This window comes from Cyprinodon tularosa, unplaced genomic scaffold (genome assembly GCF_016077235.1).
Source record: "Cyprinodon tularosa strain WSP-4 unplaced genomic scaffold, ASM1607723v1 ctg117, whole genome shotgun sequence".
Lineage (NCBI taxonomy): Eukaryota > Metazoa > Chordata > Actinopteri > Cyprinodontiformes > Cyprinodontidae > Cyprinodon > Cyprinodon tularosa.
The window spans coordinates 237152-264955 of NW_024037970.1; the positions used below are offsets into that span (position 1 = coordinate 237152).

Here is a 27804-nt window from a genome sequence, read left to right on the forward strand (position 1 = left end):
GTGTGTGTATTAAAACCCCTGGATATAACTGTTTCACATTGTTATGTTGCAACCAGAAAATTAAATATAATGCAAAAAATGTATGAAAAAGAACAAACCAAAGTAGCAAATATTGCAAAGGCATAGAAAATGTTTAAAATTGCATTTGTATTAAACGTCCTCTGAGAGAATACTTTTTTTTAATCAGTTCATGTTGCAGCTACAGCTGTAAAAATCTATTGAAGCTTGTCTCTATAAAGTATACACATTAAATATACATGCAGGCTACTTCTCATTGGACTTTCAGAGCATGCGATTGCTTGGTTTATTCAATAATTTAGAAAACAGGTCCCAGTGTATAAATGTGAGGGCCTTTGTTCTGAATTTTTTACAGTTCACAAGGGTTTGCCACAAGGATCTGTTTTAGGCCCCCTCTTATTTATCTTGTACATCAACAATGTTAAAAAAAATTTCTCTGATGCTAATTTGCATCTTTATGCTGATGATACCATTATTTATTGCTTTGGGTCATCTTTTGAACAGGCTATTATTTCTCTACAGAAAGCCTTTGTTGCTGTACAGTATTTTGTTATTAATCTTAAACTATTTCTTAATGCTGACAAAACAAAGTTAATGTTGTTTTCAAATCATAGGAAGGTGCCTCAAACCGTGTCAGTAGTGTCCACTCTGGAGGGGAATGTCATTGAGGTGGTACATGAATGTAAATACCTTGGAATTGTAATTGATGACTCCCTCACCTTCGAACCTCTTATTGATAAACTTGTGAAGAAATTAAAAGTTAGACTGGGCTTCTTCTTTTGTAATAAGACATGTTTTTTTTTTTGTAATGAAAAAAGCGCCTTGTCTGTGCCACGTTTTTATCGGTGTTAGATTATGGTGACCTTTTTTATAAGATTGCTACTTCTTCATGTCTTAAAATGTTGGACTCTGTTTACCATGCTTCATTAAGGTTCATCACAAACTGTAGAGTCATGACACATCACTGTGACCTGTACTCTCAGGTGGGATGGCCTTCCCTCTCTACCAGAAGGCAGTGTCATTGCCAATGGCATAACTATCGGTAAGCAGAGTATGCAGTTGCTTAGGGGCCCCCGACCTGTTAGGGGCCCTGTCACTGACAGCTGGTAGCCCCCCTACACAATTGTAGGCTAGGACGTCTCTTTGCAGATGCAATGGTGCAAAAAATTCCTCTTATACTCACCTGATACTACATTGACTGACCGGACCTTATTTATACTCCAACACATGGCAGATTTCAACATGATGGTGAGCCGTTTAAACGCGACACCGATAGCAAAGCAGACAGTGGTACTTTTAATTACTATTTTAATAACTGTGTATAGTTCATTAGACGGTTGGTAAAAAATACACTCATATATATGTTTCAAACCGAAATAAAGATCTTAAAAGAACAATGTATTTGATTATTTTATTTTTTTTACAATACGACTTGGAATTATGGGTAACCCAGAGCGTTGATTAAAAGCATAACCGTTATATACAATGTGTTAGCTATGATAGATACCAAAAAGAGGAACTTAAGTGGATTCCAGAAAAGAAAAAGCAAAGAAGATCTGCTGGAAGAACGAAAAAACATTCCAAAATAAACACGTTCTTTCTAGGAGCCAAAGAGGAAGAGGTGGACATTGCTGCTACAGTGAGTGAAGATTGAGCCCAGGCGATGAATGGAGAGAGCGTGGGCAAGGAGGGGGGCTGTGAAACTCAAAGTAGCCTGATAAGACTCATTTTAAAACAGAATATAAAAAAGTATATCCATGTCTATTTAAGGTAAAGAATGATGAAATGATGAAGTGTTTTGTACTTCATATGGGGCCCACCCAGTTAATGTTACTATTGGGCCTATTCTTGTTTCGCCATTGCTCATTGGTACACTTTTATTTCCAAGGCCCTTCTTGGATTACTGCCCTTTTACATTTGTACCTCACTTACTGTACACAGAAAAGCATGGCTTCTTATGCCCTGAGATCCAACGATCAGCTGTTGCTCACTGTTACTTTTGACCACACAGAACTAGGGACAAAAGCCTTTAGCTATGCAGCTCCTTGAGCATGGAATTTTTTACAGAGAAACTGGAAGCTGACTGAGTTTTTATTGTTAAATGCTTTAAGGTTGGAAGTGAAAGAATTTGAAGCAGCCTCAATTATCTGTAATTGTTTTACTTGATATATTTTTTTTTTCAAATGCCACTTAATTTAATGTATCTCTGTATTATTATGTAACTTTGCTGCCTTACTCACTTGAAAAAAGAGGTTTGTAATCTCAAATTAAAATATAATAAAGGTTATATAAAATATAAATACACGTTCACAGAATGAGCTATTAGGTGTTTACCAGCTCAAGCTCTGTCACTTTAGAAAAGTGTTTTTGGATATCAGCTTTAAAGTTTTTCTACAAATCATCAGCTGGATTTAGGACTGAATTTGACTAGTCCATTTTATCGTATTACAGTACATCACCTTAAACTAATCTCAAATAACTTTTACGGTGTATTTTGTGCAGTTCTCCAGAAGTAATTGCCCCAGTCTTAATTAATTTGTTGATTCTAATCAGGCTTTTACACAGCTTCCCTGTCCCTGATGGAGAAAAAAACCTTCTCAAAACATTAATTTTAATATCATTATGTTCAGATAGAAATCGGGGGTTTAGAGTTGTCACAAAGGGGGTAGTGGTTTTTGAGAAAATAAAGATGCTTAATCCAAAAATCTAAAAATCTGAACTAAAGATAATGAAACTTAATCAATCCAAAAGTAAACTGATTTAAAAAACAACATTGTTGTTTCTATTAGTTAAAGACTAACATTTAGTATGAAAGCAACAAACTTTCAGCACAAGCACCTTAAGCGCCTAGGACCTGTCATCTAATGTTTATTCTGCTTTTACTAGAGATATAGTTTTATTTCATTATCCCTAAATGGACCTTTTACTTTTTTTAATATCTCTTCTTAATTTTTTTTCCCAACATACTATAATATACTTTGATGCTTGCATGTTGCCGCTTCTCTTTGAAGTTGCTGCTATAAAGAAGCATTTACAACTGCTATGCCTGCAGAAACAGTCAATAACAGCAAACTAATCTGGGAAAACTGCATCATGTCTGAAACGACACAACAAGAGGATGATCTTTACAGAAAAGAAGCAGAAAGTCACACGTCACAAGTCAAAGTGCCCACGGCACTACATTAATCACAACATGAGAACGTCAAACTGAACACAGTGGTTTGTAGAAAGAGCAGCAGTCTCTATGGGAAAATAAGCAAACATGTGATGCCTTGCCAAAAAGCATAAATGTTGAATTTTTCACATCATGTCACGTGACAACTAATATATATATGTATTTTTTATTTATGTGATAAACCAACACAATGCATTTTTTATTATCATTATTTACAGATTTCTATTGTGGTGATAGAAATCTGGAAAGTGGCTTTGAGATTTCTTTAAAAAAACATTATAGAACGAAGAGCATCATGAAGACCAAGGATCACAGCACCTTCTTGAAGATAGAAGGTAAATAGGTGTAAGAAAGTGTTCTGATCAGAACAGACCAAAACTAAGTATTCTACCAAACATATGGTGAAACATGGAACTGGCTTTAAAACACCCTTGAGGAGACAGATGGAAGGAAACCAGTTCAGTCAGTTATAACTAAAGCTGAATTTATTTACCTCCCACTGGATCTTAATGCACACCACACTATTCAGATGTTTGTCATATTTAGTCTTCTCTAGAATTATTGTCTACTTTGTATTAAATTACATTGGGAATTTTTCCTATCTACTATTGTTTCATGCATACTCGGTGTGAGGGATTGCTGTAGAGTAAACAACAAAATCTAACTTATCAGTACCTATGCTTTCTGGTTAATGTTTTGGTCACTTTTGAATGTTGATGGTGCTTTCAAAATCATGGTAGCATAAGACAGACTCTACAACCCATACAATTGACTCAGGTTGTGCAGCTCATCCAGGACAGCACATCAGTGTGAGCTGTGGTAAGAAGGTTTACTGTGTCTGTCGTTGTGTCTGTTGTAGTGTCCAGAAGCTGGGGGTGCTACCAGGAAACAGGCCAGTTCACCAGCAAATGTGGAGGAGGCTGTAAGAACTAAAAAACCCAGCAGCAGGACCGCTACCTCTGCCTTTGTGCAAGGAGGAAAAGGAGAGGCACTGCCAGAGCCCTGCAAAATGACTTGGCATTTGCCAGAGAACACCAGGTTTGGAAAATTCACCAATGGCACCCTGTGCTCTTCACAGATGAAAGCAGATTCACACTGATCACATCTGACAGACATGACAGAGTCTGAGTATACTGTGTAGAGCAATCTGCTACCTGCAACATCGTTCAGGATGATCTGTTTGGCAGTGGGTACGTAATGGTGTAGGGGTGGCATTTATTTGAAGTATTATGAGCAGGACATATATATCAACCAAGCATTATATGTGTGTATAGAAAAGAGGTCAACAGGGCTCTGAAAAAAAATTCAAAAGGTGTTTTAGTGACAGAGAGCATTACTGAAACCTTGTGCAGGGGTTTCATATTGTTTATTGCACAGTTCAAAAAGGTTATATACATAAGATTTGAAAGTCACTATAACATGTGGAAAAATAGACAAACAGGACATTCAGACATACGTAAAAAGGTAGGATTTTTACAAACCAGGTTTAAGAAAAAAAAAATAGACCGTACTTTGGTTTAAGATCTTTCCATAAGATATAAAATAAAATTTGTACAATTTTTGAGTAAAGAACCAAACTATGTTCCTTAGATCAATGTGGTGAGATACTGGGGATGCTAAACTTTGCTGCCACCCTGTGGTTTAGCTTCAGTGACCTGGAACATTTGTCATCTTCTACGGATTGTTAACACATGGGGCCTTCGTGAAAAGATCCTTGTTTAAGTCAACAAGTGTGTAATGCCCTCCTATTACGTATTGATTACTGAGAGCAGGCTTAGGTTTCTTTTCTGGATCAGTATCTCATTTGTAATTAATGACAGCAGCAGTGGTGTGGACATGTTGCCTAAATAATTGATCAGGAGTATTCTTTTTTTTGTGGGCTAATTTAACATTTACAATGAGCACAAATTAGGTACCGAATTGTCATTGATGAGAACTTGACTTGTATTAGAGTAACCCATTATAATCTACAACACAATAAATATTATTTTTCATATTAGAATCAAGCTTGCATCTCCTCTAAACATTGAAGAGGGTCTGCTGAAGTGTGTTGTTTCCGATATTAACAGAGCTGATATGCTTTCTGGTGATTCATTTGTAATTTGCATTAATTTAATCAACAGTAAATTAGAGAAGGAAGAAGAAAATGGATCGATATCTTATTCTGTGTGAGTAGAACTGTCTCAGAGCAGCTCATCCCTTAAACACGATTAATCCTTCCCACCACAGAGGTACAGCAACGCTTTCTGGTAGTCCCCTGCTGTGTCCTCCTGCAAAAAGAAAAGATGTGGAACCCTTTTTTTAGTCACAGGCAGAAATATTTCTTCCTTTTGTGTTGAAATTGATCAATTTCTCTTCAGTGTGTTTTTTTTTGTAGAGACATGAGACATTTTGGATTTAACAATGACTCGCAATGTGACATGTGTGTGGGTGAGGATCCATGATTGGATCTCCTGCTCCTCCTCTCCACATGGTGATGTGCCTTTCAGCAGAAGACAGAAACTCACACTGCTTGCATCCTTTCTGTCAGAAGCAGAACAACTGTTTCACATCTGGGAGGATAAGTTCTTGATATGTGTATTTGTATATTTAAGCCTCCACTCCGGTTGACAAACAAGAATTTGTGTATAATTACTGCTACTATTTGCATCAAGAGCACTTTATAGAGCACTTTAAATCAACCACAGCTGCAACAAAGTTCAGCACATAGAAAACCATAACATTGCAACAAAACTATAGAAATGCATTGAAATCCATTGACTCATTGAAAATGAAAAGTTTAAATGAAAGTTTAAATTTTTTTATTTTTTTTTCTCCCTACTGAAGCTGCTACCCCCATGACCTGACCTCGGATAAGCGGAAGAAGATGGATGGATGGATGGATGGATGGATGGATGGATGGATGGATGGATGGATGGATGGATGGATGGATGGATGGATGGATGGATGGATGGATGGATGGATGGATGGATGGATTCTAACTGTTTTTAATGGCGGAGGCATTAAGCAGGAGGGTAAAGCAGTGAGGCAACAACTTCCTGACTTCTCCCAATTCAATTCCAGCTAGAGGCCTGGGAGTTAAATTCTAAACCTGTCAAAGTCTTAGTTTTCCATTTGTTGTCCTCTGCTGCCCTCTTGTGTCCTCTTTCCCTAGCTCTGTTTTCTGCTCTGCCCTCACCTGTTTTCCATCCCCTCGTTAGCCCTCTCTTTGTCTCTGTCCCCTTTAAAAGCCTCCCTCTTCAGTTCCTGTTTGCTGGATCCTCGTCTAACGTCTGTCTGCGTACCTCGTCTCTCCCTGGTTCCTAGAGTTTGGTTTTCCCCTGATGTCTCCCTGGTTCTGGTTCGTCTGTTATTTCTGTTGGATTTTTTTATTCCTGCCTCAGTTCTTGTAAACCTCATTAAACCCACCTAAATTCACCTCTGCCTACTTGCCTCTGCATTTGGGTCCTCCAAACCAACACCAAATCCTGACAAAACCAACCGGAGGGGTTTCAGAGAGGACTGGTTGAGGTTAATGTAAAGGTATTTGCAGTAGTCAATGTGGTTTATAATCAAAGCAGGAATAGCTGTCTCAAGGCTTTATTTTGGGAGAAACAGTTTTTTCCCAGCTGCCTAAAATGATTAAAAAAAACAATGAACTGCTCCAACCTGGGAATTGAATTCATAATAACTGTCCATTTTAAAACTTAAATTAAAAACTGTTTGCTTTCTATGAGATCCCAAGGAGCTCAAATCACCAGGAAGATAACTATTAACTATTATGACTAAACAAGATCCCCTCTTTCTTTTTATCATTGAAATTCAAGGTACTAAAGTCTTTTATATCTTTAACACAAAAAAACATGGGTTTATTAAGAGGATTGTCTTATTTTATTGACTTTTATATCTAACTGCCATCAGCATAACAACAAAAAAGGATATTGTGGTTTCTTATGTAAGGGACCTAGAACAGCTTCCTGTGGAACCCCATAAATTAGAGGAGAATTCAGAATGTGGCAATTTAACAATGGTTAAATAAAATTTTTGATATTTCAATGCAGTACCATGTACAGTATACCGACTAGGTGCTGCAAACAGTGTAAAAAAAAATACATAATTTACAGGATGGCCAAACAAGAACTGCATATTTAGCTGAATAATTTGCCAAAAATGTTTTATAAAAACTCTGGCTTGGGCAGATTCTGTGCTGTGGTGTTTTAAAACCAGACAGAAAAGCCTCCAAGATATTATGTGTAGAAAAATATTGTTTTCCTGAATTCTAATGCATTGTTCAACCTATTTTCTAAGATTTAATCTGCTGATAATGTTGTTTGAGGTTTCATCACAGCCAGTTTACTTATTTGCAGCATATATTTAAATGCATAATTTTATGATTCAGCCTGTAATTTATAAGACATAAATTCCTATCACTTTTATTTTTGGGTTCAGACACTAGATTGTTAACCTAAGAAAAGATCTAAATAATTTATGTAAAATCCATGAACGTTAGAAATTGTAGCAGCTACTCTTATATAGTAGCAGCAAAAAATACATATGATTTAAATTACTTTGGATAGAATGGAATAATGGGGGCAATGAGTGTTCAGGAATAAAAACCATCATCAGCTATGGTTTCTAATAAAAGTGACTGACACAAAAAGCCAGCTGTGAGAACACTTTGTTCATGTGAAAAAGCTTTTTTTGAATTCTTTTTGAAAGCTATCAATGTTTTCTTTTTTTATAAACAGAGGATAACTTACAATATAATGGCTTTATTTCATTGAAAAATATAAGAGCATGATTGAGAATACACTTGGTCATGTTTATTCAAAAGATATTTTCAAATGTCATATTTATCTATTCTGTCTTGGAGATTTGGGGGGAGGTTACAAGAACAGAGGGATAATTCTTCTCTATGGGAACATCTGGTCTGGGGGAAAAGATTAATTCACTTTGTTGTATGTGAATAGTAGGAAAGCTATGCAGTAAGAATTGATGGGTGCATTTAGCCAAGGTGAAATATATAAGAAAAACATCCTGCAGTCTTTTTGGACTACTAAAATATATTCTGTACTTACTTAAAATCTAAATTACATAAAGGTTTTGAATTCTCATGGTTAGTACCTGGATGGTAGAGTAAAGAGATTGTCCATATATCTTCTTGAAGTTTGCTCTGATGTCCAACATATCCACCTCACTCCTTGACACCATTATTCTCATCAGGGAGCCATCATCAGTTCCAGCTCGCTTCATATAGAATAATCAAAAGAGATAGGCAATATTAAGATGGGTACATTTATTTAAAATGTATTTATGTTTATTTGGTTTAGTAGATTAGATGCAATACTTAAAGAAAAACAGTCCTTTTTCGAAATTTTGTTATACATCATTTACTATTTTTCTTTTCCTTAAAGGAATAAGGTAATAAGGCTGTTTCTGATCTTAACAAACTTGAATTAAGCAATTCCCACTTTTATTGAAACACAAATAAAAATGTCATGCCATACCCAAGCCTCTTTGTGCATAACACTTCCTATTAAATGGGAGAAATACCCCATGACTCCAAACTGCACAGAGTAAGTGCAGGGAGACTTGAGAAAGATGTTGATTCCTCATCTTTCTGTTAAAATATAACGTGTTCTTGATTAGTATTTAAATGATTTGTATAAGTAATTCTCTCCTAATCAGACTGTTGTTGTAAATTCTTAGACACATTAGGATCCAACCCTTGATTTGTCGAAGGTTTGACAGCAACAGTCTGATTAAGAAATTAATAAAGCAACCAACGTTCAAATACATAGCATCCAATGAGATTGAGACAGCCAGGTCAAGAATAATTCAAAAGATTAAAAGAAAGTAAAACAACCTGGATATAAAATGTATGGATGTCAAGGAAAATATAAGACTTTGCACATCCCTGGATGCTTGAAACTATTTGCAAATGTTCCGTCTTGTGGATAAAAATGTGTCTATTCCAGAATAATCCATAACTAATATCTGTGAATAATGCATGTATTATGTTACGTTCCCTTTGAAAATGAGATGTTTTTGGATAAATAAAGGTTTTATATAAAACTAGAGCTAATAAAACACACTTCTAGACTGTCTTGTGGAGAGTTGAAATGAAGGTTGACCAGCAATGAGAAGGGAGAAAAAAAATCATTTTTACTGTTTGATTTGCAACTGGTCCTTCAGTTTGCAGTCAGAAAATAGGGAGCAAGTGGGAGTTATATTTTGTTGTTTCTGTGTGTAACAGCGGTACCTACCCTCATTGATTTATAGAGACTCTCAGCAAAAAAGCCAGGGACATTTCTGATACATTTTACTGCAGAATAAATATGACAAAGAGACAGAATTTTAAAAAGAATCAGGATAAAATTTTGTTAAAGTGTCAAGATGATTATGTTGCTTAAATATGTAAAATCAAGAGGGAATGTTTATTTTTGTTAATGCATCTAAACCAACAGAAATAGCGCATGTTACCAACGGCGAGAAGTAAGTCCTCCAGATTCCCTGTGGTCTCTCCTTTAATGCTGTCCTCTATGTCAGAGCCAGAGAGCTTCTTGTACTCATCAAACACTAGTAAAAGACACACTGTCAGTTTAATGTTACTGCAGGAATGAAACATTCAAAATCAGTGAAGCAGTGAAGTCGTTTTAAATCTACTTGTATATATATTTTTTTGTTATTTTCATTATTTTCACATTTTATATGCGTCTCTGCTTCCATACCTGGATCAAATGGCTGCAACACCTCCTCTGCATGCAGTCACATCCTACAGAGCCCTGCTAATTACCTCATTATTTGACTCAGGTGTGTTGATGCGGAGACACATCTAAAATGAGCAGAAAACTGAACCTCCAAGGCAATTTATTTGTATAGTACAAGACAACTCAAAATGCTTTACATAAATTAAATAATAAAAGGGAATGAAAATAAAAGCAGAATAAAGGCAAGCAATGATAAAAACATTTTAAAAGCAGGAAATAAAGTAAAAAAAAAAAATCAGTTGGATCACAACCTTAGACTACCTTAAACTTTTTTTAGTGCGTCTGCAGTTAAAAAAAAAAATCTGCCCCAGCGGAGAGCATGTGAGGTAGAGAATGTTGTTTATCTCGCATTATTACACTTGGTTAATCTCTGTGCTATTGCTGACTTCTGGATACTTCAAACTAATCTACAGTTTTGTTTTGTTTTTTCTGTCAAATTCTAATGCTGGGATCAAATGGTAAATGGCCTATACACCAAGTGCTTTTCTCAAGTCTGGAGCCTTGACCAAAGCGCTTAACTCTACATTCAGTCATTCACCCATTCATGCAAACACTGATGGTGGCAAACTACATTGTAGCCACAGCTGCCCTGGGGCTCACTGACAATAGCGGGCTGCAGTACACCGGCACCACTGGGCCCTCTGACCACCATCAACAGGCAGGGCAGGTGAAGTGTCTTACCAAAAGACACAACGACACTGAAAGCCAGAGCTGATGCAGGGCAACCTCCTGCATCCGACGCCACTGTCGCCTACAACATCCCATCAAAGCTAACACTCACCTTTCAGGAGATGCTCTGAGCTCCTGTTGCCAAGAATTGTGATGAATTTTTCCTCATCTGTGCCAAACTTGCCCTCGCCAGCAGCATACAGGTCCTGTAATGGCAGAACACACTCATGTTTTCACACATAGGCAGCCACCTGGCAGAGCCGGTGTGACAGCACTAATAAAGGGCTTTGCACTGATGTAAAACACCTGATAATATAAGTATTTCAGTGTCTTCTCTGCTGTTACAAACTCTTAGCCGTAGGTTCATTTTTCTGCAGCATAATGCTAGGTTTACTATCTTCATCTCATCTTAAGTCACATTTTATAATATAGAAAGGAGGATATACTAAGATCATATAATGAACACAATGAATCTTCTGGTGTTCTTGTTAGGTTGCATGGTTTGGTTAAAAAAAGTATGTGTTTTTACAGATACATTGTGAAAAGGTTTTATACGTTAGATCCCAATTCACAGCTCAATATCAAAACTGAGAAATTACTTTTAAACAAGATGTTCTCTCAGTGAAAGTTAATCATATGTCACTTCAACAGTGGCAGCTCAATAGATGAATCCTGCTGAAGTAAATCTTGGCCTTTAGCCTCTCTACACCTCAGAGAACAACATGTTGACAAAGAGGATTACGGAATTTAAATTAATCTCTAATTTGGTATGCTGGCCATTGAACTGCTGCTTAGTAAATGCCTCTGTTTTCTCTCCTTTTCAAAGTTGTTTATGCTGCCTGTTTACAGATGTCAAAACTGTCACTAAATAATGCTGAGATGTTTCTGAATTTCCCAGTAGGTCAGAGGAGTCTGCTATTGAAACTTGTGTTGTCATAGGGCTTAATAACTTTCTGTTATCTGCGTAGTTAGGTGGGAATGTCGCACAAAGTCAAACTATATTGAATTATTATGCAGCTGATTGTGTTCACAACTAATCTTCTTTAAAAATGCAAGAACAGGTGCAGTTATGGAATATGATGTCTACCCTGCATCACCAGAATCAGAACTAAGCAGGGAGAAGTAGCATTCAGTTTTCATGCTTAAATAATCTGAAACAAAAACATTTTTATACATGTTTTTTGCTGCTGTGGAGGAAGTTTGCCACCTAGGTTTTTTGTTTTCAGTTTATTGATGTCTGCACACAGGCTTGCTTATTTGCATTTCTTTTATCATGCTGCAACTTCAGGTTCAACAGATTGAGATCTGGTGTTTATTGGCTAATTGCAAGACTAATTATTGTCTTATTTAACTTCTCTGTTAAATTTGGCGTTGTCTTTGGCCCTCTAACACTTTGTCCAATTTATGTCCTGGTTTGGGTCAAAGTTCTGTGGTCTGACAGATGGTCCTGCAGTTTAATGAAGAATTAATTATGTACAGATGGTTCTGTAATCAAGTCAATGACTGCAGGGCGCTCAGGTCCAGTGGATGCAGAACAAGCCTAAAGTATCATCCCTCCACCATTCTTCTTGATAACTGATATTATGTTTTTGCTGATGAGCTGTTTGTACCAGAAATCTTTTGGTTTATTTAGATGCAACTTTTTACACCTAAGACCCTCTAGTTTTATAGTTTTCCTCAGTAGGTCATGTTCATTCTTTCCCAAATTCTCCTGCCAGAATCCTTAAAATTCAATTGCTAGCTGAGGCCTGTGAAATGGAGCTCTTGGTTTTGCAGCACTTTCTTTAAGCATCGTATAACCTGAGCAAAGAGCTTAGTGTTGATTTGCTGAAGCATTTGTCTCTGGGAAGACTGGCACATAACTAAAAAGTTTTGCACTCATTAATAGCCTGCAAAACTGATGTGTTATGGAAACATTAAAACACACAAGCACAAAAAAACAAAAGGAAAAGAAAAACGCTGAAAAAAAAATGCTGCTTGCAAGCATTTTTTTGTTGCAAGCACGTTGCAAAAAAAAATTTGCTGCTCTAAAAGTTGAATTTTTTACATTAAACTGCAAAATTTCTGCCTTTGTAGAGACAATTAGCCTGATGAATAGATCATTAAATATCTCATTCACATTTTTTTTTATTGTAATGTACATGTTGTTTTGGTCTTGTGTTTTAGATAATGCAAACGAAAAAATTTTGTACATAAAAATGTTTTGAAAGCTTTATTTGTCTTTTATAATGAACAGAAAAATCAATAATCAAAAAATACCTAGGTTTTTAGAATATTTTCGGCATTGATTTGCATGTTCTCTTTGAGCATGCGTGGGTTTTCTCCGGGTGCTCCAGCTTCCTCCCACAGTCAAAAAACATGACTGTTAGGTTAATCGGCTTCCCTAAATTTCCCCTTAGGTGTGAGTGCATGCTTGAAAGGTTGTTTGTCATGTTTGTCTCTGTGTTGCCCTGTGATGGACTGGCAACCTGTCCAGGGTGTACCCCGCTTCACGCCCGTAGACAGCTGGAGATATGCACAGCACACCTCGCGACACTACTCGGGATAAAGCGTGTCAGAAAATAGATGGATGGATGATATTGTTTGGATTTTTTTTTTTTTTTTACCTTGGCGTCTTTTTCAATTTTGTCCTCTTCTACTCCCTCCTCCCGGCTCCCCTTTGCACATAAACAAAGGTGGAAAAAGGGACAGGCAGGTGCAGAAGCAGATAGGCACAGTGACAAACAGAAGGGAAAAGTAGGTTAGCGTGGATAAGCTTAGAGTGACGTTTGAACTTTAGTAACCCAGAAAGACTAAATTATTCTGAGAGGGCCTCAGAACCATGCAATTACTTTACTGTCACTGGTTAAAAAAACACATATACACAGACAGCGAGTCACCTCTCAACTTCATACTTAACGCTTTCATGACTGTAATGAAATCAGCAGGGACACTCATTATAATGACAGGAAAGTCCTCCAAGCAATTTCCGCTTTCTACCTGCAGCAGGATCACCAGGAGTCTACCGTAGCTCCCTCCAGTGTCACTGCTGATATCCTTCTCCAGTTTGTTTCCAAACTCTGGAAGAAAAATAAGAAAATGAACCAAACGAGGCTAAGACTCATAGCTCCATATCTTTGCTTATGGAGGCAGTTAATAGTGAACTGTTCTCCAATCTGCAGGACAGCTAAAAGGAGAATGATTGGATTAATTGATTAGCAGTAATTAGGATCAGAGCCAACTCTGATTTTAGGCATCATAATTGTATCTCCTTTCACGTGTTTAATCTAATAGGATTGTAGTAAAGATGTAAAACAAAAAAGATGATGCAAGACATTAAAATCTGAGGTTTTACTGTGCAAGAGGAGAAAGCCTTCTTTAACTGAACGCAGTCACACTTGAAATCCTATTAAACTCCAACCTACTTGAACCTACCTAAATGTCATCTAAAGTTGATAAAAACATTTAATCAAATTAAAAAACTGTTTACCAGTCTATCATGGAGGTTCTCAAATATCCTAATTTTCTGAAGGTTTGATATATCACATGACTGCAGTCACACTCATTTTTCTCTGCTCTGGTCTGCCTCATTACTTCACCTTTTTTGTAGACTTTGATGATTTCTTTAATCTGTTCACCAGTCCTGGAAGCCAAGATCTCAATCAGAACTTCATCGTCAGTCCCTGCACCCTGGGAACCAAACAGAGTGATTATGTGCTGGAGCTCAGTATATAACAAGACAGATGTGCTACAGACAACTCAATTGCATTTTCTAACAGCCTTTAGAGGGTTGTAAAGAGGGTAAATGTCTGATCAGAAAATTAAACCAGTTTCATCTATAGTTTTTTTATGTAAAAAAAAAAATAAACAAAAAAAAGCTTTAACATTAATGTTGTATATGAAAAGAGATTAGGATGTGGCTGTGAAAGAAAAACGAGCTCAACCTCTGACCCTGAATAGTTGTGAGGCAGCTAGAGGGAGAAATAAAAAAGCAGTCAGGGCATAAACATGACACCTTATGATGGATGAATTTCATTGTCTAAAACTAGTGCCATATCAAACCTCAAACCTTTAATCATTTGCAAATCTAAATATACCAAAGAAATGAATGTTGCTTCAATGAAAAAATAGGACAAAATTCGCAGTTAAGAGATTTACCCAAATGTGTCAGCAGAATGTTTGGGTTTTTTTGTCTTTTTTTGTAAATCATGTTTTCCATCTTGTGACCCAGCCATTGCCCTTTCAGAAGTAAATAATAATGGCATACTGTTTATTTCCGATGGTAGATTATTATTATAATCATAAGAAAAAATCTAAAGATTTAGCTTTTGTGTAGTATGTAGTGTTTTGTTTTTATGATTGTTAATCCTTTATGATTTTGCTGCAATTTAATTCATCATGCTCAGATGGACATAAATGTGTAAAGTTACTCATTTAATGCGTTGGGCTGGACTTCCTTTTATGGAAGAGATATGTTTGACTTAGACTTAAACAAACTTTTTTTCATTTTGTATACACCAAGTGTATACAAAACAAAATTTCATTGGTTAAGCTTATAACAGTGAAATAAGCAGCTTACTGAACAACAGCGAAATGAACATTACTATTGCGAAATAAATACCGTGCAAAGGTCAGTATAACATTTAGTTGTGTCCAGTAGTCCAAAATAATGTTGTGAGTGTGATGCAGAGTCCAGTTTAGAGTTTAACAGTTCAACAGGCTGATGGCAGCAGGAAAAAAGCTGTTCCAGAACCTGCTGGCCAGCAGCGGATTCTGCAAAGCCTCTTTCAAGAGGGCAGCAGGGAGAACAGTCTTAATGTCTGTACAGCAGAGATGGCAAAAGTACTCACTTTCCGTACTTGAGTAAAAGTACAGATACTTGTGTTAAAAAATACTCTGGTAAAAGTGGAAGTACTGATTAAACTTCTTTACTCAAGTAAAAGTAACAAAGTACAGGCTTGTAAATTTACTTAAAGTATAAAAGTAAAAGTAGAAACCACTTTTTTCATGCCGTTGCCTACATTTTAAATGGATGTCTGCCAATAGGACTAGATCTCCGTTGTGTTCATTTTCAATCATCTCGTCGTCCATGCTACTATGCTAACGCCACCGCCACCAAGCTGCAATGATTTGCCGCCAATGAATACCGCCGAATCTGTCGATTCATCTTGTAGTGGTGCGTCAAATGCAACATAGATTCCCATCCAATTAGATTGAATTTGGTATTGATGACGTGAAAAATAATAACGGTAACTCCATTGAAATGATTCAAAACTAAAGTAACGAGACAATTTTTTAAAATGTAAGGAGTAGAAAGTACAGATATTTGTGTAAAAATGTAAGGAGTAGAAGTAAAAAGTCGCCATAAAAATAAGTAGTAAAGTAAAGTAAAAATATCAGAAAAATCTACTTGAGTACAGTAACGAAGTATTTGTACTTCGTTACTTCCCATCTCTGCTGTACAGATAACAGTTGTGAAGTCTTGGGCTAACATTTCTTGTCAAATAGCACTATTTAAACAAAATTAACTGAATTAAAGGGCATTGAATTCAATTTGATACGATCATAGGAACATCTGAATTACGCTCATTTTGATGTTGTGTTTATGAGTGATCAGTCTCCAACTTTATTGTAACATAAACCAATAATTACTACAGTGGCGGATATGAAACAGGTATATAGTTATTTGAATTCTAAAATTCTGTTTTTTGTTAGTTTTTGGTTTATACATTATTTAAGAAAATAGCATAATACAGAGTAAGTTGATTGCTGTTGTGGTGTTTGTGTTTAGAACTTTCAAAGACTAAAAAAGGAAATTTGCTACCCTTAACTGAAAAAGCATAATGTTGAGACACAACATTTAGCCAATGGTGGCAATAATAAACATTTTTTTTTATTCAAAATAAAAACAGATCTATTTTTGCATAAAGAGCTCTCAGATTTCAGTCTGCAACATGGTAACTTCAAGTTTCATTGAAGAGATTATATTGTTTAATAGGATATGTAAATTAATACCATATTAATAAAGCAACAGCTATAAATGGACCCTCCAATTAGTTTTAATTGATGACATTATATCTGTGGAGATTTCCACTGGTGTTTAGAGCTTTGCATGATTCTGGATGGTTGAGAATAAATTTTAAAGGGTTAAGATTCCTGAACTGGCCGGCATGTTTGTAGCAATTATTTTCATATTCTTAACAGGCTAACATTCCTAAATTTTTGAGAACATTAACTACATTCTGGAAGTCTTGTCATCTTACATATCTTGGCATTTTTATTTACCACCAAACAGTATTTTGCTTAGTTCTTTGTTTCCTTAATGCATTTAAAAGAATTTATTCTTGTATACTTCCTTAGAAAAAGGTCAGGACATTTTCTCACCATTTTCAGAGAAACTCTTTTACCTATTAAAGTATCTCATTCTGACTTTCGACCTACTCAATCATAAGGAAAGGATTAATTAGTTTAAATAACCTTGTGTCTACATAAATCAGACAACTTATCAAACAGACCATTTTAAACAGATTCTTTGGGAATTGTGTTACACAACATATTACGAAAACCCATAGTTGATCAAGATAACACATAGTGACACAATAAAGATTTGGACACAAAATAAGTGATTCAGAAAGTGGTGAAAATCTGGTAATTCCCCCATTTTATACTTTATAACAATGGAGAACTTTTGATCAGAACCACTAAATAATAAGAACATTTTCTTTCTTTGAGAGCAAAGAGTAAATCAGAAATGTGAAAAGGCTGTTTCACTTTTTATCATCTAAAAAGTATCATTACTGGTCAGCTGGATTGTAAAGACAGCAAATGCTAAACTATTCTGGAATTTCAACCTTTAGGGAAGGTTGCTATACACTTTCCATCTCTTGGCTTTTCCCCTTAGAATTATAGCTCATGTTTAAACATTTATGAACTAAATTACTGCAGCAGCACATCTGCAACGGTATTTCTTCTGTGGGAGAGAGAGCAGCTGCAACCAGACTACCGGTGAAGATGGAGATGTGAACCAATTTTCTCATTTATTAGTCAATGCATTATGAATGAGGTAAAGGTTTAGTTTGAAATCAAATTCCTTTTTAGAAAGAAAAGTTTTTTTATGAAGGAAAATAGCTGTACTATATTATAATTTTAATAAACACAGTGTAGTTCTTTTCAAGATTCTGTGAAACAGATTTGCAGATGAAATAAGGACAAACTGAAGCATTTTTGAAAAAGTATTGTAAGTTACCTTTATAGCCTTGTGCAGCAGAGTTGCGTCATATAAGACTGGAGGCATCATCAATGCCACAATCAAGTCCTCAAACAGTCCTCCAATCTCAGATTTCAGGGCACTGACTAAGTCCTGCCGCCAAGGGATGAATAATAGCAAGAGGAATGGAATCATTAATAAATGTATTTGTATAGAAACGTGCTCTCATAGTGTATTACTCACACTGACAGAATGATTGATACTGGTTGAAATAATCAGGTTAGCAGTCTAGACATAACTTGAAAAAAAGAGTACCCAGGTAATAAGTCCCCAATATGTGGAAAGACAGTAACATACATTTATCTCATCGCTAATATCAATATAAATATATATACATTTGTATATATATGTATATATATATATATATATATATATATATATACATATACATACAGTATATATATGCACATTTTTGTGTGGAAATAACAAGCTCAGTTTACTTAGAAATGTCCATAATTGTAAGAGCAAGACAGAAAGAAAGCAGAAGGAGATCATGACGAACGCCTTAAAACTTTAAAACCTTGCAAATGCATCAGTAAAACAAAAGAAGACTAGACAGCTTTAACTTTGTTTAAAGTCATACAATAAAAAAGAAGTTTTCAAACTAGATCTTAGACCTAGTTTCTAGATCATTTTAGAGAGAAGTTGAACTTTGAGGTTGAAAGAAGCTTCAATATCTGTTCTTTATGATGGTAATTACCGAAACAGCAATTTAGTCTGTTATATGTTATATAAAAGTTAAACAAGCCTCTGGCCAATAAGCTGAAAGATCGAGTTCCTTAGCAAAAAAAAAGAAAACAGCAAGAAATTATACATAAGAGACCCTGTCTTTTTTGTTCGGTGCCATTTATGATATTTTACATTTCCTAGAAGTGAAAAAAAAAACTCCAAACTTATAGGAATTTTATTTTGCTCTTCCAAATGAACAGTTTATGGCATTTTTTTATATCACACCAATTAAGGTGCTCAGCCTCGTCTTGATACAGTGCTGTAATAACCAACGATATTACAAAGAGTACTTTGCTATTTTCTCATGTATATTTTTTACTCTGCTCTGTTTTATCAATTTGTACTTGAGGCAGATATTATGTTTCCTAGAAAACCAATAATAACTTTCACAGGTGGTCATTAAACAAGTTGACAGTAAGATGGAACAAGAGGTATTAAAGCAGGATGTCCATGCTCCTTCATAATAAGCTGCACAGCTCTTTGTTCCATGGAGATTGCATTCCCTAAATGTGTTTTTACTCCAAAGTAATGGTCAGCAGGGCTTCAAACTTTCCTTCTAGACATCGGCAGGAGAATGATACAAGACAAAAATATTATTGGGGATATTATTTATTGATTAACCTTAGAGGGATTAACCTTAAAGGTTTTCTGGGCTTTGGTTCTAAACATTAGATAAAGCGTGTTTTTTTGTTTCGTTTTAATTTATAATCTTCCTATTACGTGTTTTTATTTTCTTTACTATCAACACAATGGCAACACAAAGTGCACCAGTGTGGCTTTGAGCTCTAAAGCTGCTCAATGCTGTGTGCAGCTGGCTTTTTTTAAAGCCAATTGCACACAATTGCTCCAGGCAGCATGTGTCTCCATTTAATTTACATGGACAGAGTAGTTTATGCGAAATAAAAAAAAATAATAAAGAACCATGCACAAGTCAGGTTCATGCAGAGGTCCTTGAGTAAAACATTATCCCTATTTATTGGTTAGTGACAGCCAGTAAGCTGCAGTTTTCCATTTCATTTTCCATAACTCACCTTCCCATAGGCTTTTTTATAAGCTGCTTTTATCTGCTGGCGTTGATCATTGTTGCGGGCAGTCAGAACCATGAAAATGACATCTTCATCTGTACCTGTATCATAGTTTAAGAAATCAAATTTATTGGAAAATAATCACTGTATTTCTAAGGCAGGGTAAAATATACAGATGTCATCTAACTATGAAACAATGCACCAAAAATGCAAACTTTTTTTCACCCATTTTGGCAAGTGTGGCTAATTATTATTAGTTTTCTAACTTAATGTTTTGCTAAATTTTTATACGAAAAGGGTTTATGTGCTCAAATCTTAGAGGTAGTTGATAGAACTATTTCAATTTGAATAGTGACAGAGCTATCATTCTGAGCCAGAGGATTGATGGCTTTGGAGGAACAATTATCTACCCCAATTAAACTTAGACTCTTACCAATCAGTAAAAGGTTCCCATTCTAAGGCTTTACAGATATGATTATAATAGAAATAATTAACCTTACACTATTACTTCATTACTTATTCAACAAAAGCCATTCAAGCAATCAGGTAGCTAATGCCATTTTTTACTCAGCCTCCTAATAAAACCACTGTAACAGCCGCTCATCAAATGCACTTGATTAAAGGCAAATATCATCATATTTTTGCATAAATATTAATATAATAAAACATAAATAAATCATAATCTCCCTTTGCATTGTTTTCCAAAACAGCTGACTAATTTAAAAAAAAAACATGCTCTGACAACAAAGACCTTTGTAGGACATAGGCTTTTTATCTTCATAAGACATTATTAAGTAAAATATAACAAACAGGTGAATTGCTGTTTAACATCACAAAGGGGCAGCAAGCAAATATCATTCACACAGAAAAGCGGGGTAAGGTCCATAGAAGGACAGATTTGTCAAGAGGGAAAAAAATAGATGCTCTTTTTTAGAAAAAGATTAGTGCCAGAGGTTCATCAACCAGAGGCATATTTCATGCCAAAACTATAGAGTAAATAGCCAAACCACAGATGCACCTGTACACGTTGTTTCTGATAAAGTTTATAGGATGAAAAAAATAAACTCTCACAGTAATTTGAAGTTTCATATTAACTTTGTCAGAACAAAACATCTACTGATGTACAAGTATTCTGCTGAATATACTATCAGTATTCAGCATTAGCTAAAATAATTTCTACACCTGAGCCAAATGAATGAACAAATGAATCTTTAACTGCAGCCTGATTATATCTCAGTAGAAGGAGAGGTCATTTTTGAAACAGTGATACAGGAATAAAATGTGTCCAAGCTCCCGATGTTTAGTTGTTTGATGTATAAACCCACACTTTTTATTAAACTGTCTCACAGTTTCATTGAGGCTACAAAATTGGCTGAATGGACTGGGTTGGAGTGGTATCTTCAGTAATTTATAAGGGGTGGGGTGTTAAGTACCTTATTTGTGTTGAACGAGACCACACCATTAAAAAAAAAAAGCTTGTGGAACAACAATATGATCAATTCAGATCAAAGCATTGCCGTTGTACTTAATATAGACTTCAGCTGAATGATTTAAATGCAAAACGGCAGAATTAAAAACAATGATATGAACCCAACAGCCTGCCTCTGGGCTGTTCAGCTGTTGTTGGGCTGGCTGGCTGACTGCTGTTCTCTACTCTGCACTGTTATGTGTAATTAGAGAGCAGATGCACCTCTCTCTGTAAATCATCATCATTTCTCTAAGTTTTTACTCTGCTTATTGATACCTTCTCTCTCAATCATTCTCTGCCAGGTTGTCTCCTTGCTTGTATGAGTTCCACTCCAGTGGTTATATATAGCCAGCCCAAATTGATTCTCTTTGGCTTCTAACTCTGGTCATGACAAAGACTACCTATGCCTTCATTAATCTGTTCAGCCTGTTCAGTAACCAGTCTATTCAGTCGTTACCCACCTTTCTATTCTGCCTGCTTACAGCCTGCCACCAGGCTGTTCAGTCATCATCCATCCATCCATGGCACTACAGACCGCACCACTGTGCGGCCCTTTTCAGTCGTTAAACCTGCCACTAAGGCAGTTCAGTCGTCATCTCCCTGCTTGAAACCTGCCACCAGTCTGTTCAGTTCTCCCTGCTTAAAGCCTGCCACCAGTCTGTTCAGTTCTTCCTGGTTAAAGCCTGCCACCAGTCTGTTCAGTTCTCCCTGCTTAAAGCCTGCCACCAGTCTGTTCAGTTCTTCCTGCTTAAAGCCTGCCACCAGTCTGTTCAGTTCTTCCTGCTTAAAGCCTGCCAGCAGTCTGTTCAATTCTCCTCACTTAAAGCCTGCCACCAGTCTGTTCAGTTCTTCCTGCTTAAAGCCTGCCACCAGTCTGTTCAGTTCTCCCTGCTTAAAGCCTGCCATCAGGCTTATCATTTCCTTGCTTAAAGCCTGTCATCAGGCTGGTCAGTTATCATTTCCCTGCTTAAAGCCTGTCATCAGGCTGGTCAGTTATCATTTCCCTGCTTAAAGCCTGTCATCAGGCTGGTCAGTTATCATTTCCCTGCTTAAAGCCTGTCATCAGGCTGTTCAGTTATCATCTCTCTGCTCAAAGCCTGTCATCAGGCTGTTTAGTTGTCATCTCCCTGCTTAAAGCCTCCCATCAGGCTGTTCAGTTATCATCTCCCTGCTTAAAGCCTGCCATCAGGCTGTTCAGTTATCATCTCCCTGCTTAAAGCCTGTCATCAGGCTGTTCAGCTATCATCTCCCTGCTTAAAGCCTGTCTTCAGGCTGTTCAGTTATCATCTCCCTGCTTAAAGCCTGCCATCAGGCTGGTCAGTTATCATCTCTCTGCTTAAAGCCTGCCATAAGGCTGTTCAGTTATCATCTCCATGCTTAAAGCCTGCCATAAGGCTGTTCAGTTATCATCTCCATGCTTAAATTGTGCCATCAGGCTGGTCTGTAATAATCTACCATCTCAAGTCTACTTCTAGCCTGTTTGACTACAACTCCAGTTCAGTCTTTTGCCCTAACAAACTCAATAAACTTTTTAACTGCCGTGCACTCTGGCTAAATCTTGGGTTCTCTTAGGCATTTGGCAACACCTTAAATAGTTTAGTAAGTGACCCTAAAAGTTATATAAAACTAAATTTAATACCAGATACTTAAATATTATATATAGCAAAATGCAATTTGTTTCTCCATATATAGATTTGAAAACTCTTTTCATGATTTAGTTTAGTTTGGAATTCAAAGATTGCTTATATTTGCGTCATGCCATTACATTACTGCATAGCTTTGCAAATAGAAAAGTAGATTATTCTGGTAATATTGTTGTTGGGAGGACCATGCTGACACCTGCACACATCAGAGCAACAATACTGGTCCAAGTCATAGCAGAATTTGAACATATAATGAATGCTGACAAAAATTGCTGTGTTTTATATTACAGTTTTTGTCACAAGGAACAACTTGCATTTCGTTTTTTTATATTTATCCCTAGGGTGCTGCTTTTTAAGCCCCGCTGCATTAATCTGCATATAAATCTTCAGTAAATGAGGTAAAATTTGAGCATTAGAATGTTTAATCACTGCTTTTGTCTCGTATTGTGTTATAATTTCATATTTTAAAGAGCAGCATTAAAAGGTTTAACACCGTCATGTTTTGTGCTTTGTTCTCATCTGCATTGTGTTTTTTTCTGGGGTGTCATGTACTTTTACAAACAGGCCTAAGTAATTAAGAAAATTATTTTCAACAATCTTGAGCTACAAGTCTGATCACAGCTAAAATGAAAGGCCTTTGAGATAACAAGGACAAATTGTAACGTTAACACCATTAGTGATTGTTGGCCTGAGACATTGAGTTATGTGTGTTTATGTTATTGTGACTATAACAGACAAAGGTTGCAATCTTTATAAGCAACTGTTGCTGAATATCAATCCAGGTTAAAAATGTAATTAAGGTGGATACTTCCTAACTTTAACAAAAGCACGGTTTTTTGGAAACTTGCTCCTTAACAGTTTATATGATTCATTGATATAAAAGGGTAACAGAAACTGCTACACAGAATTGATCCCAAGTACAACCTTGCATCTCTGACAGAATGGATGGGAAAGCCAAAGTCCAAGCCTTAACTGGGCTGAAATGCTCTGGTAAGACTTTAAAAAGACAATTTGTGATTTAAAAATTGCCTGCAAACCCCAATGAGACAAAGGAATGTTGTAAATATTAAAAAAAAAATCAAAAAACAAATTGGCAAGGGCCAGCTTGGTTTTTCTATGGTATAATTTTGAGATATATGATGTAAACAGACCTATTTCAACTGTATACTTTCAGAGGAAATTGGTACCTGTCGAAACAAACAATTGATTTTACAAGCCACTTAATATTATGTTCTACATTTTTACAGAATTTTGGCTTAATTCAAGGGGGAAAATATATGGTGACATAGCCAAATTAGGATAATGGTGAATTAGCGTGTTTCACTTTTTAGATTGATAATTGCCTAAATTAGCTAAATTTGGAACCAAGGAAGATGTAGTTTAATTTCACTATGACATCAGGACGAGTGACTAGTTTGTTGGGTTTTTTTACAGCCAGCTTCAGCTGTTGGTTTTTCTTATCCTTTAATATATAGCATCTGTGAGCCACATTCAGATATTTTCAAAAAGTGGAGATATCATATAGTATATAAAATTCCAATAAAAAGTTCTAGTAAGCTTTAAAAAGTAATAAATCAGCCTCTATACTTCAGCCTCTATACTCCTGCATAGAGGCAGGAGGTCCATGACAGTGGTGGAAGATAAAACTTTTGAGGTGTGAGAGAGAATGTTTGGGTCAGAGGAGGGCAGGATGGGCATTTGACTGCTGGCAGGATAGAAGGATACTAGGCTTGTTCCTGAACTGAACCTGTTGAAGAATGTGCTCAGTTCCTTGGCTCTGTCCATCATCATCCTGCTTGAAGCCTGTGATCTTTATCCCCATTTCTAATATTGTTCATGTGGAGCTTTCTTTCCAGCTTCTTCCTGTATACAATCTTGCTTCCTCGTTTTGGCCGTTAGCTGATTCTGCAAACTCCTCAATAATCTCATTTTTTCTTGTTTAGCACTTCCTTCAGACAACTGGTGACAACTGACTACTTTAAACTGTCTGCTTTAACAAATGTATGGTTGGAAAAAAAAAACTGTCTCACTTTATTCATGTCTATACCGATTTTTTCTGCATTAGTAACCAATGGGCATAAATTGTTTTCATAATGATTTTGCATCCATTGTAAAAATAAATCTGCTTGACATGATTGCTTTGGGTTTCTTTTTTTTTCTACAATATTTTATATAGAAAAACCCCATTGTGTATAAAAGTACATTTATAAATGAGGCTACATGCAAATGTAACTGATGTTAGAAGAAAATCAAGTTTGTGTCAGTTGAAAAATGTTTAATTTTGAGGTCCCTTACAATATAATGAACAATTATTAAACATGCCGTCAAACATTTTTTGTGAAGATGAAATTGAATTTATCAACACCAATTAGCATGCTAAAGAAGAGCAAACAAAGTAGCATTCAATGTCTAAAAACTCACCAATTCCTTTCATCGCCTTGTGAAGGATTTCAGCATCATGTTTGGCGTTAAAGTTAACATAGGGTCTGACACTGCCTCTGAACTCCTGTAAATAGCAAAACGTAAGACGAATTTAAATATTTACAAGACACATCAACAAGCATTTTATATATATATATATATATATATATATATATATATATATATATATATATATATATATATATATATATATATATATATATATATATATATATATATATATATATATATATATATATATATAATTTTTTTATCATAATATCCTTATTTCTAAAACTACCACAACAAAGGTAGGAAATCGTGATTTTCTTTCTTTTAAATATATTACAGTTTTCTTGTGTTATGATTTGGAACACTGAAAGAGTAGAAGCTTTAGGCCCGCACTTTTTCTGATTGGAAATAATACGTCTCCCATAGAAATGGTTTATTCTGTAGCTGTAAAAATGCTAAAAAATTACTGCAAATGATTTAGCAACACCTCTTGTGATCATTAGTGATGACGTTTAAATCCCTCATTGGTTTTAAATCCATTTACCGAGGTATTACTCATCACCTTTATGGTCTCTATCTTCAGTTCGGTCATATGGGTGTTTTCTCACTTTTACTTCTGTTCAAAATGGTTTCACAGAGAAAATTAAATTTACACGAAAAACAATAAATTCTATTCGTTAACTGCAGCAAATTTAAAATATCATCTCCTGTCCCTTACAATCAGGGTTATGTTCATGTGCGTTTATTGTAGAACTGAAAGTATAAATAGCACAAAAAAACAAAAATAAATAAGACATTCAGTGAATTATACATATTTTTCTACAAATAGGTGAAGGTCAAAAACTTGTTTAACTGCTAAAGAATTTACCCCTTCACTCAGATTTCTACTAAAAAGCATTGCTTGTGTAACTATAAACTTCAGCCCTTTTTGGACACAAACCCAGGCCTACACAGTGTTTCCACAATCATGTAATGGAATGCATCACAAATCAGACCGATGTCACCATTTGAAACTTAGTTCTTGCTACTTATCCTCATCACACAGTCTGAAGTGTCTCAACATCTTAAATCAAGCGTATCAGATGAAGGTGCTCATTTTCTCTATTCTGCTAATGTAAGTATACAACAGGGGAAAACTCCTGTTTTAGTAATGAGAACATCTTTGTAGAAATACCCAAGTTTGAAATAGACATCATATGAAACAGAGCGTCTCTGCCAACAAACAAAACTGTATCAGTCAGTTAAAAGAAACTGGAGATGAGGCTTAGAGTGTTTTAGAGAAAAAGAAAATTGGAAAATGAGGAAGTCCCTCCAATATAAGTGACATTTAGGTGATTAGATGATGACCTTCTAGAGGCAAGATATAGTTAATTAGTCAAACATAACGGTTCGCCCTGTTGTATGACTACAACACACTGCTCTTCATCTCAGGTAAGGGAATAAAACATGAGACTTTGGCTGGCTATAGAAAACGCATCATTTTAGTTTTTCAACTAATAGAAAACAGCACTTACCATTGCAATCGTTGGATGAAATGATGAATATTTTGAACTGAAAGGCAAAGGAACAAATTAAATTTTGTCCTGACAACTAACTATACCTGTGTACAATTAATTCAATGATAGTCAACACAAATAATTGCTGAACATGTTTCCAACCTTACCAAAAGGTGTGTTTTCCTCTTCTCACAGATGATCTCAAGCTCAGGTACGCTTGTGTTTTCTCCTTTAAAGCTCCTCCTCACAGCAGAAACATTCACCTCATCCGCTTGAAGTGTTGTGTTTCACTCCAAACCAGTGAAACAAGAGGTTACGATCCCATGTGTAAATTTATTGCTGTGTCTTTTAAAAGTCAAAGATACCTGAACATGTGCCTCCATTGTTCAGTAACACAATTTGTGTTGCTCCTATGAAGATGTAAAGATCTTCAACAAGTTTCACAACAAGCCTGAATAATCCTTAGACAGCTTTTTTCTGCTCAGGAGCATAAAGAGCTTGATAATATATGGCAAAGCCCAAAAAAATTTGTGGATTTAATGTACAGACAGGAAAATTGTAAACCTCGACTAAAAATATGTGTTAATGTTTTTTTGTTTTTGTTTTTTGCAGGGGAATAAGCAATACTAAACTAAAATAAAAATAAAAAGTTCCAGTTCAATTCCCATCAGAGCTGGCACTACTGAATTTATTTTATATAGATATCTAATCTCATATTAGAAAATATAGGAAATGTATTCCGTGTAATCAATAATATCACCAGTCATTATTTATGACTAACTTGTATGTAGGGTAATATGTAAAAACAATACTTACAGAGTAGAAGGTAATCAATCTCAGTTTCTAAATATTTCAGAGTGATGAATGAGAGGCCAGAAGAAGTTTTTGATATTTTGAATAATAAATCATAAACTTTTCATCGCACCGGTGCTATTAATAATTTGCTTTCAATATAATTTACTTTTTTGACGTCTTATCAAGCAGGTAAATACTTAATAAATCTAAAGTTGTGTTATAGCAAACAGGACAGAAACAGAATGTTGCTGATGGGAGCGGAGAGCTCAGCAGAGGAAAGGGATAGCTCACATATCTATATAGCTGTCTCTTTTCTCTGAGCTTAATTAAAGTGAGCACTTGAGAGTGTGAACACCAC

General features: G+C 35.7%; 1 protein-coding gene across 2 annotated transcripts; it reads right to left on the reverse strand.

The window, feature by feature from the left end:
• Positions 1-4543: 4543 nt before the first annotated feature.
• anxa5a (annexin A5a) lies at positions 4544-26969 on the reverse strand. Of its 2 annotated transcripts, none has more exons than XM_038307982.1 (13): positions 26814-26969; positions 26670-26706; positions 25144-25228; positions 19618-19712; positions 17837-17950; positions 14190-14280; positions 13591-13670; positions 13218-13268; positions 10724-10817; positions 9656-9751; positions 9439-9497; positions 8297-8419; positions 4544-5463 (listed from the first exon to the last, which is right to left on the reverse strand). In XM_038307982.1, the coding sequence occupies exons 2-13, from the start codon at positions 26670-26672 to the stop codon at positions 5404-5406; spliced, it is 951 nt and encodes a 316-aa protein (XP_038163910.1). In that variant the 5' UTR covers positions 26673-26706; positions 26814-26969; the 3' UTR covers positions 4544-5403. The 2 variants fall into 2 exon arrangements, with proteins under 2 accessions (XP_038163910.1, XP_038163903.1); XM_038307975.1 differs by having other exon boundaries at positions 26819-26968.
• Positions 26970-27804: the final 835 nt, after the last annotated feature.